The 11,507-nt window shown below is 45.8% G+C and overlaps 1 protein-coding gene across 2 annotated transcripts in view; it reads right to left on the reverse strand.

Annotated features, from left to right (window-relative positions):
* LOC112226416 (rho GTPase-activating protein 29) overlaps positions 1-11,507 on the reverse strand; it is a 64,220-nt gene that overhangs the window by 24,589 nt on the left and 28,124 nt on the right. For both annotated transcript variants that reach the window (XM_042308334.1, XM_042308335.1), the window contains one exon: positions 817-975. In XM_042308334.1, coding sequence (XP_042164268.1) covers positions 817-975 — 159 coding nt within the window. The remainder of the gene's footprint in view (positions 1-816; positions 976-11,507) is intronic.

Consider the following 11,507-nt stretch of genomic DNA (forward strand, 5'->3'; position numbering starts at 1 on the left):
GAGCTCTTCAATGAAGGCCATTCTACTGCCAATATTTGTCTATGGAGATTGCATGGCTGTGTGCTCAATTTTATACACCAGTCAGCAACATGTGTGGCTGAAATAGCCGAATCCACTAATTTGAGTGTCCACATACTTTTGTATATATAGTGTATGCCCACTAACATGGATGTCTAGCTCAGTTTAAGCAGTTCTGCTTAAGGAAGAGTGGGCCAAAATTCCTCCACAGCGACGTGAGAGACTGATCAACAACTACAGGAAGTGTTTGGTTGGAGTCCTTGCAGCTACAGTAAATTCCTCCACAGCGACGTGAGAGACTGATCAACAACTACAGGAAGTGTTTGGTTGGAGTCTTTGCAGCTAAAGGTGGACTGATCAACTACAGGAAGTGGTTGTTTGGAGTCATTGCAGCTAAAGGTGGACTGATCAACTATAGGAAGTGGTTGGTTGGAGTCATTGCAGCTAAAGGTGGACTGATCAACTACAGGAAGTGGTTGGTTGGAGTCTTTGCAGCTAAAAGGTGGCACAACCAGTTACTGAGTGTAAAGGGGACAATAACGTTTTCCACACCGGGGAATTGGGTGTTACTCATAACTAGTTAATTAAATGAATGAAATGAGTATGAGCATTTTGATTCCATTTATTTCATTAGTAGGTTTTGACTGAAGATCTGAGGTAAATACTGATATGAGTTGGGCCTGGGGTATTTTCTAGCCAGGTGTGTATGTGTGAGCCATGTATGTGTGAGCCATGTATGTGTGTGTGTAGGTCATGCGTGTGTGCATGCTTGCAGGTGAATGCATGTGTCTAACTAACCCAGTCCCAGGCGTTTGTCGACCCAGGCCAGCAGATCTTTGGTGTACTTAGACCAGGCCTTGGCATAGAGCAGAGCCGACTCCACCCCGCTGTCGTTATTCTGCAGCGTCAGGTCAACATCCTCCTCCTCCTCCTCCTCAGACAGCGCCACCTCTGGGCCTGGAAATGTAGTACAAGAGGAGCATCTATCATACAGTATCTACTGTTGTGGTGGTGGGGGTTCCTAACCACATTGGGGGTAAGGGGGGTTCCTAACCACATGGGGGTTCCTAACCACATTGGGGGATAAGGGGGGGGTCCCTAACCACATTGGGGGAGGGGGCTGACAAGCTGACAAGGTACAAATCTGTCGTCCTGAACAGGCAGTTAACCCACAGTTCCTAGGCAGTCATTGAAAATAAGAATTTGTTCTTAACTTCTTGGATATAGGGGGCGCTCTTTTAATTTATAGATAAAAAACGTGCCCGTTTTAAGCGCAATATTTTGTCACGAAAAGATGCTCGACTATGCATATAATTGACAGCTTTGGAAAGAAAACACTCTAACGTTTCCAAAACTGCAAAGATATTATCTGTGAGTGCCACAGAACTCATGCTACAGGCGAAACCAAGATGAAACTTCAAACAGGATATGAGCAGAATTTTTGAGGCTCTGTTTTCCATTGTCTCCTTATATGGCTGTGAATGTGCCATGAACGAGCCTAAGCTTTCTGCCTTTTGCCCAAGGTGTCTGCAACATTGTGACGTATTTGTAGGCATGTCATTGGAAGATTGGCCATAAGAGACTACATTTACCAGGGGTCCGCCCGGTGTCCTTTGTCTAAATTGGTGCGTAATCTTCAGCTGCAGGCATTTTCCCATGGGAGTCAGAGGAGAAAGCACACTTCCACGAACGATATATCATCGAAGAGATATGTGAAAAACACCTTGAGGATTGATTCTAAACAACGTTTACCATGTTTCAGTCGATATTATGGAGTTAATTTGGAAAAAAGTTTGGCGTTTTGATGACTGAATTTTCGGGGTTTTTTGGTAGCCAAACGTGATGTACAAAACGGAGCGATTTCTCCTACACAAAGAATATTTTTGGACAAACTGAACATTTGCTATCTAACTGAGAGTCTCCTCATTGAAAACATCCAAAGTTCTTCAAAGGTAAATTATTTTATTTGAATGCTTTTCTTGTTTTTATGAAAATGTTGCCCGCTCAATGCTAACGCTAAATGCTACGCTAGCTATCAATACTGTTACACAAATGCTTGTTTTGCTATGGTTGAAAAGCATATTTTGAAAATCTGAGATGACAGGGTGATCAACAAAAGGCTAAGCTGTGTCTCAATATATTTCACTTGTGATTTTCCTGAATAGGAATCATTTCTAGTAATATTTATGTCCGTTGCGTTATGCTAATTAGTGTCAGTCGATGATTACGCTCCTGGATCCAGGACGGGGTGTCACTAGAGGATAAAATATACAGCGCATTCGGGAAAGTATTCAGATCCCTTGAATTTTTCACATTTTGTTACATAACAGCCTTATTCTAAAATTCAAATCCCCCCCCTCAATCTACACACAATACCCCATAATGACAAAGCATAAACAAATACCAGATTTACATAAGTATTCAGACACTTTACTATGAGACTTGAAGTTGAGCTCAGGTGCATCCTATTTCCACTGATCATCCTTGAGATGTTCCTACATCTTGGAGTCCACCTGTGGTAAATTCAATTGATTGGACATGATATGGTTCGACACACACCTGTCTATATAAGGTCCCATTGTTGATACTGCCTGTCAGAGCAAAAACCAAGCCATGAGGTCAGAAGAATTGTCCATAGAGCTCCGAGACAGGATTGTGTGGAGGCACAGATCTGGGGAAGGGTACCAAAACATTTCTGCAGCATTGAAGGTCCAAAAGAACACAGTGGCCTCCATCATTTTTAAATGGAAGTTTGGAACCACCAAGACTCTTCCTGGAGCTGGCCACCCGGCCAAACTGAGTAAACGGGGGAGAAGGGCCTTGGTCAGGGAGTTGACCAAGAACCCGATGGTCACTCTGACAGAGCTCCTCTGTGGAGATGAGAGAAACTTCCAGAAGGACAACCATCTCTGCAGCACCACCAATCAGGCCTTTATGGTAGAGTGGCCAGACGGAAGCCACTCCTTAGTAAAAAGGCACATGACATCCCACTTGGAGTTTGCCAAAAGGCACCTAAAAGACTCTTAGACCATGAGAAACAAGATTCTCTGGTCTAATGAAACCAACATTCAACTCTTGGTCTGAATGCTAAGCATCACGTCTGGAGGAAACCTGGTACCATCCCTACGGTGAATCGTGGTGGTGGCAGCGTCATTCTGTGGGGATGTTTTTCAGCGTCAGGGGCAGGGATAGGGCTCCCGAGTGGTGCACCGGTCTAAGGCACTGCATCTCAGTGCAAGAGGCATCACTACAGTCCCTGGTTCGAATCCAGGCTGTATCTCATCTGGCCGTGATTGGGAGACCCATAGGTCGACGCAAGATTGGCCCAAGCTCATCCAAGTTTGGCGGGGGTAGGCCATCATTGTAAATAAGAATTTGTTCTTAACTGACTTACCTAGTTAAATAAAGGTTAAATAAACACTTTTGTCAGGATCAAGGGAAAGGTAAAGTACAGAAAGATCCTTGATGAAATCCTGAGCGCACTGGAGCAGGTTCTCGGACTGGGGCAAATGTTCACCTTCCAACAGGACAATGACCCTAAGCACACAGCCAAGACAGGTCTCTAAATGTCCTTGAGTGGCCCAGCCAGAGCCTGGACTTAAACCTGAATGAACATCTCTGGAGAGACCTGAAAATAACTGCAGCAACGCTCCCCATCCAACCTGACAGAGCTTGAGAGGATCTGCAGAGAAGAAATGGGAGAAACTCCCAAATACAGGTGTGCCAAGCTTGTAGCATAATACCCAAGAACACTTGAGACTGTAATCGCTGCCAAAGGTGCTTCAACAAAGTACTGAGTAAAGGATCTGAATACTTATGTAAATATGATTTGTACATTTTTTTTATTTATAATACATTTGCAATGGGTTATTGACCATGGTTACTGCTCAAAACCTTAGAAAAACCTTGACAAAGTACAGGCTCAGTGAGCACAGCCTTGCCATTGAGAAGGGTAGACACAGGAAAACCTGGCTCCCTGTAGAGGAAAGGCTGTGCAACCACTGCACAACAGCAGAACCTGAGACGGAGCTGCATTTCCTGACAAAATGTCAAAAATATAAAACAATTAGAGAGTGTCATTTCCCCAAATGTGAAACCCTTATTCAAGGTTTCAAAGACCTCTCTGATGAGGATAGGCTAACCGTCCTGTTGGGGGAAGACGCAGAGAGCTGTGGGTTGGCAGCACACTACATTGCTGCCTGCCATAAGATGAAGGACAGTGTCTGACAGACCAATCAACCTGCACTTGTCTTATATGCTTATTGTTATTGTTCAATGTATGGCTATTTTGACCCTTGGTTATTGTTGTCCCGTTGACAATTTTGATTATGTTAATATTGTAAATCTCCAAAGAAAAGCTTTGTCAATATGCACATTGTTATGTCATTCCAATAAAGCGAACCGAGAGAGCGAGCGAGCGAGAGAGACAAGGCTGTGCAACCATTGAGACAGAGCTGCATTTCCTTACAAAATGTCAAACGTGCCAAATTTGAGGAAATGACACTCAAGGTTCTGATGAGGATAGGCTACCCATCCTGTTGGGGGAAGACGCAGAGAGCTGTGGGTTGGCAGCGCACTACATTGCTGCCTGCCATAAGATGAAGGACAGTGTCTGACAGACCAATCAACCTGCACTTGTCTTATATGCTTATTGTTATTGTTCAATGTATGGCTATTTTGACCCTTGGTTATTGTTGTCAACGGTAACAGTTTTGATTCTTATTATTTTAATATTGTAAATATCCATAGTGGCAATATGTACATTGTTATGTCATGCCAATAAAGCAAATGAGATAAACACTGGGTGTAAAAAGAAGAAGTGATGAACAACTCTATTCAATCAGAATAGAAAAAAAGCTAACTTTAAGTTGACAAATTAAGTTGACTCTCGCTAGCTACACAACAAAAAACCTAGCTATCAAGCTAGCCAGAAAAGTTTAGCTAGAACAAACCTTGCAAGGGGAGTTAATACAACTTCATCAAACAACCAAACTGAGTGAGTAAACCAAAAAAGGAGCACAGACTCTAACTTTAAACATATCTTCAGTTTTTTTTTTTGTGTAAATATTTTCACTATTTTTGCAGATTTTTTTTAGCTAAATAACTAGCAACAACTGAAGACAAATAAAACTGGTTGCCGTGGCAGCGGGACAGCAGAGCCCACAGTCCCCTCTCAGTGTCCCTTCTCCACCTTCCAGAGGACAAAAATGACACAACGGGGAAAGCTTTTAAAACAGAAACTACTAAAGCAAGAGGTCAGAAACTCTTTTTGTAGACCTACACAAAAAACAGTGATATGAGTAATCTCATCTTTCTCACTGACCAGCCAAACGCATGGCCCTCAGCAGTCTGTAATGGGAGGAAGCTGAAAGTCAGACAGCCCCCTGACAGCACCATGATAACAATAAACCTCTACAAGACTGGGACTGTCATGGTGCAAGGTAACATTAGGCTGTTTGAAACAGACTTTCAGACCATTAAGGAGAGAGCGGAGAGAAAGAAGGACACCACCAGTGACATGCCCTCCCACCAGCACCACCCTAGCCCCTACTCTCCCCACCCAAAAAGGCACATCCAGCACCTCTCTTCCCACCATAGTGGAGGACATGCCCCAGGAGGAGAACGACCCCCTCAGTGCAGAGCAGGCTCAGGCCCTCCTCACAACCATGGCTGCCATGAGGGATGAGTTCACCAAACTGGAGGGGGAGGTGGTCCTGCTGAGGGAGAGCGTGAGCAAACAGCCACCAGACGACCACACCTTAGAGGAGCTCCTAACCAAGGTGAGGACAGAGCAGGACAGCAGCCTTGCAACACAGCTGAAAGAGGTTCAGCAAGAGAGAGACAGACTCAAGAGAGAGCTGGCTGACTGCAGGAGAGAAAGAGAACAGAGGACAGGCTGCAGGAGCAGCTAGATCACCACTCTATGACTTGCCCTCACACAGCAGAGGAGCCCAACTCAACCAGCCAGACCTCCCCAGCCCTGCCTAGTGCACACCTCCCCCCAGCCCACAGAACAGCCTCCCACTGACAACAGCACCGGCACAGACCAGCCACTCCCCAGCTCCAACACCCACCAGCCCCCACTCCCCCTCCAGTCCAGAAGAAACAGACCAGCCACACCCCAGCTCCAAAACCCTCCAGCCCCCACTCCACCCCCTCCACTCCAGTCCAGAAGAAACAGACCAGCCACACCCCAGCTCCAAAACCCTCCAGCCCCCACTCCACCCCCCAGTCCAGAAGAAATAGACCAGCCACACCCCAGCTCCAACACCCACCAGCCCCCCGCTGCCCCCTCCAGTCCAGAAGAAACACTGGCTGACATCATCCTGTTGATGGACTCAAATGGGAAGTTTGTTCAGGAGAATATACTTTTCCCTGGACACAAAAGGAGAAAGGTGTGGTGCCCAACAACGCAGAGGCCCAAGGAGCTGCTTGATAAGGCCCATCTCGGGTCGCCAAGCCACATAATAATACACACCGGAAGCAACGACCTGCGTGCTCAGCAGGAGAGGGTGGCGACTTCACTACGGGGAGTGATTGAAAAGGCCTCCACAATCTTCCCCAACTCAAGGATCATGGTGTCAACCCTTCTTCAGAGGAAGGACTTCCACCCTGCTACAATCCAAAGAATAAAAACACCAGCCTTTCCGGGGACCGTGCCCTGCGACCCAATATCCCACTCTCGATAGGGGTTGTCTCTATGACAATGTTCACCTGTACAGGGAGACAGTCCCCAATCCTTGCCAAGACTCTCAAGGACGCAACAGCCTGACCTCTCAACCCAGAAACAGCAGAGCAATCTCCCCCAAAGACCCCGGACCACAGCCCAGCAGGCTGTAAGAGGAGGAAGCACCCACCAATGAAATGAGTGACAAACACATGCTGAGTCTACTATGCTGAGTCTACTATGCTCACACAGACAGCATCGTGAAGAAGGCGCAGCAGCGCCTCTTCAACCTCAGGAGGCTGAAGAAATTCGGCTTGTCACCAAAAGCACTCACAAACTTCTACAGATGCACAATCGAGAGCATCCTGGCGGGCTGTATCACCGCCTGGTACGGCAACTGCTCCGCCCTCAACCGTAAGGCTCTCCAGAGGGTAGTGAGGTCTGCACAACGCATCACCGGGGGCAAACTACCTGCTCTCCAGGACACCTACACCACCCGATGTTACAGGAAGGCCATAAAGATCATCAAGGACATCAACCACCCGAGCCACTGCCTGTTCACCCCGCTATCATCCAGAAGGCGAGGTCAGTACAGGTGCATCAAAGCTGGGACCGAGAGACTGAAAAACAGCTTCTATCTCAAGGCCATCAGACTGTTAAACAGCCACCACTAACATTGAGTGGCTGCTGCCAACACACTGACACTGACACTGACTCAACTCCAGCCACTTTAATAATGGGAATTGATGGGAAATGATGTAAATATATCACTAGCCACTTTAAACAATGCTACCTTATATAATGTTTACATACCCTACATTATTCATCTCATATGCATACGTATATACTGTACTCTATATCATCGACTGCATCCTTATGTAATACATGTATCACTAGCCACTTTAACTATGCCACTTTGTTTACATACTCATCTCATATGTATATACTGTACTCGATATCAGCTACTGTATCTTGCCTATGCTGCTCTGTACCATCACTCATTCATATATCCTTATGTACATATTCTTTATCCCCTTACACTGTGTATAAGACAGTAGTTTTTTTGGAATTGTTAGTTAGATTACTTGTTCGTTATTACTGCATTGTCGGAACTAGAAGCACAAGCATTTCGCTACACTCGCATTAACATCTGCTAACCATGTGTATGTGACAAATAAAATTTGATTTGATTTGATGCTCACATGTGATAGGCCGAGGGTCACGGATGCTCGCATGTGATAGGCCGAGGGTCAAGGATGCTCACATGTGATAGGCCGAGGGTCACGGATGCTCACATGTGATAGGCCGAGGGTCACGGTTGCTCACACGTGATAGGCCGAGGGTCACGGTAAGATGAGCACAACAACTCCACCATCCTCACACGACATCCACCCAAGTGGCATGACACAAATGCCATCTTAAATGATAAACAAATCACAGTTGCATAATAAGAGTTAACGTTAATTTAAAAATCCTATTTTAATAGTTCTTGTTGGATTGTCTCATTTCGAAGGTAAAGAGAGAAAAACAGTTATGAAATATTTTTACGTTGCGTGGAATTAACAAGGATTGGAGTCCTTTGCTTCTGGGCTAAAGAGCAGAAACCCAGACTTCCTGAAAGAAATTGCTGATGTTGATATTGTAGTACTACAGGAAACATGGTGCAGAGGTGATGTTTCCACTGGCTGTCTACTAGGTTACAGGGAGATAATCATACCATCCACTACATTAAAAGGAATCACACAGGGCAGAGACTCAGGACAGGGCAGAGCCTCAGGGGGAATGCTAATATGGTATAAATCTGAACTAAATCATTCAATCGAATTGATCAAAAACAGGAGAATTCTTTATCTGGTTAACAGTCATGGGGATAAACACCTACCAGGAAGCAACAACCTTTCCCTCCCCACATATCCTCCTCAGAAACAACTATGACGAAGTGAAAAACAAAAAAAGCTCCTGAAGCTCTGTGGAACACTGGGTCTGTACATAGTCAATGGTAGGCTGAGAGGGGACTCTTTTGGTCGGTACACCTACAGCTCTGTGGAACACTGGGTCTGTACATAGTCAATGGTAGGCTGAGAGGGGACTCTTTTGGTAGGTACACCTACAGCTCTGTGGAACACTGGGTCTGTACATAGTCAGTGGTAGGCTGAGAGGAGACTCTTTTGGTAGGTACACCTACAGCTCTGTGGAACACTGGGTCTGTACATAGTCAGTGGTAGGCTGAGAGGGGACTCTTTTGGTAGGTACACCTACAGCTCTGTGGAACACTGGGTCTGTACATAGTCAGTGGTAGGCTGAGAGGGGACTCTTTTGGTAGGTACACCTACAGCTCTGTGGAACACTGGGTCTGTACATAGTCAGTAGTAGGCTGAGAGGGGACTCTTTTGGTAGGTACACCTACAGCTCTGTGGAACACTGGGTCTGTACATAGTCAGTGGTAGGCTGAGAGGGGACTCTTTTGGTAGGTACACCTACAGCTCTGTGGAACACTGGGTCTGTACATAGTCAATGGTAAGCTGAGAGGGGACTCTTTTGGTAGGTACACCTACAGCTCTGTGGAACACTGGGTCTGTACATAGTCAATGGTAGGCTGAGAGGGGACTCTTTTGGTAGGTACACCTACAGCTCTGTGGCAACAGGTCTGTAGACTAGTCAATGGTAGGCTAAACCCAGAGTCTCTCAGAGCTCATCAGCCCACACTAACACCTCTCTCAGACCTAAACCCAGAGTCTCTCAGAGCCTTCACAGTCAGCCCACTAACACCTCTCTCAGACCAACCCAGAGTCTCTCAGAGCCTTCACAGTCAGCCCACTAACACCTCTCTCAGACCAACCCAGAGTCTCTCAGAGCCTTCACAGTCAGCCCACTAACACCTCTCTCAGACCAACCCAGAGTCTCTCAGAGCCTTCACAGCCAGCCCACTAACACCTCTCTCAGACCAACCCAGAGACTCTCAGAGCCTTCACAGTCAGCCCACTAACACCTCTCTCAGACCAACCCAGAGTCTCTCAGAGCCTTCACAGTCAGCCCACTAACACCTCTCTCAGACCAACCCAGAGTCTCTCAGAGCCTTCACAGTCAGCCCACTAACACCTCTCTCAGACCACAGTAAAATCACAGTCTCTGAGAAAAGCGGAACCCAACCATGAAGCATCGCAGCCCAATAAATTACATGGTTCTAAAACAGTCCTACAGATACAGACATCTACCAAAAACTATTATTAGCCAATACAATCTCTCCTGGACAACGTTTTATAGTCTTAAAACCTGCTGAATCTAGGGGGCACTAGTTTTTTGTCCGTTGCGTTATGCTAATTACTGTAGTTGATGACAACGCTCCCGGATCCAGGAGGGGTAATTACAAGAATTAACATTCTGCTGCAACAATGAAGGTGTTTGGAAAAGACACATATGACAAATTAACCGCCTTGGCTAATCTAAAGAAACATAAGAGGAACACCCCCCCAAAAAAAATACAAACACACCCTAAGAACGAAAAAAGGAACAGCACATTAGAAATCAGCTGGATGGAATTGAGGAATCCATAGAGTCAAACCACTTCTGGGAGAATTGAAATAAATTAAACAAACCTCATCATGAGGAATTGGCTATCCATAATGGGGATATGTGGAGAAATCACTTAGCAAACCTCTACAGCAATATAACAAAGAGCCCAGAACAAAGAGACATACAAGAAACATGACAAATCCTTGAATCAGCAGTCAAAGACTATCAGAATCCTGTGGGTACCCCAATTACAGAAGAAGAATTATTGGAAAAACTATGCACTCTACAACCCAAAAAGGCCTGTGGTGCTGATGGTACTCTACAACCCAAAAAGGCCTGTGGTGCTGATGGTACTCTACAACCCAAAAAGGCCTGTGGTGCTGATGGTACTCTACAACCCAAAAAGGCCTGTGGTGCTGATGGTACTCTACAACCCAAAAAGGCCCTGATGGTACAACCCAAAAGGCCTGTGGTGCTGATGGCACTCTACAACCCAAAAAGGCCTGTGGTGCTGATGGTACTCTACAACCCAAAAAGGCCTGTGGTGCTGATGGTACTCTACAACCCAAAAAGGCCTGTGCTGTACAACCCAAAAAGGCCTGTGGTGATGGTACTCTACAACCTAAAAAGGCCTGTGGTGCTGATGGTACTCTACAACCCAAAAAGGCCTGTGGTGCTGATGGTACTCTACAACCCAAAAAGGCCTGTGGTGCTGATGGTACTCTACAACCCAAAAAGGCCTGTGGTGCAACAACCCAAAAAGGCCTGTGGTGCTGATGGTACTCTACAACCCAAAAAGGCCTGTGGTGCTGAGGTACTCTACAACCTGTGGTGCAAAAAGGCCTGTGGTGCTGATGGTACTCTACAACCCAAAAAGGCCTGATGGTACTCTACAACCCAAAAAGGCCTGTGGTGCTGATGGTACTCTACAACCCAAAAAGGCCTGTGGTGCTGATGGTACTCTACAACCCTGTGGTGCTGAAACTCTACAACCCAAAAAGGCCTGTGGTGCTGATGGTACTCTACAACCCAAAAAGGCCTGTGGTGCTGATGGTACTCTACAACCCAAAAAGGCCTGTGGTGCTGATTGTATTTTACATGAAATGATCAAATATACACACTACAAATTCAAAATTGGCTATACTCAAACTCCTCAACGTTATCCTCACTGCAGGTTTTTCCCCATTATTTGGAACCAAGGATTGATCACACCAATCTATAAAAAAACGGAGACAAATTTGACGCAAATAATTAGAGGAATTTGTGTTAACAGCAACTTGGGTGGAAATGATCTGCAGTATCATAAAAT

This window comes from Oncorhynchus tshawytscha, linkage group LG28 (assembly GCF_018296145.1).
Source record: "Oncorhynchus tshawytscha isolate Ot180627B linkage group LG28, Otsh_v2.0, whole genome shotgun sequence".
Lineage (NCBI taxonomy): Eukaryota > Metazoa > Chordata > Actinopteri > Salmoniformes > Salmonidae > Oncorhynchus > Oncorhynchus tshawytscha.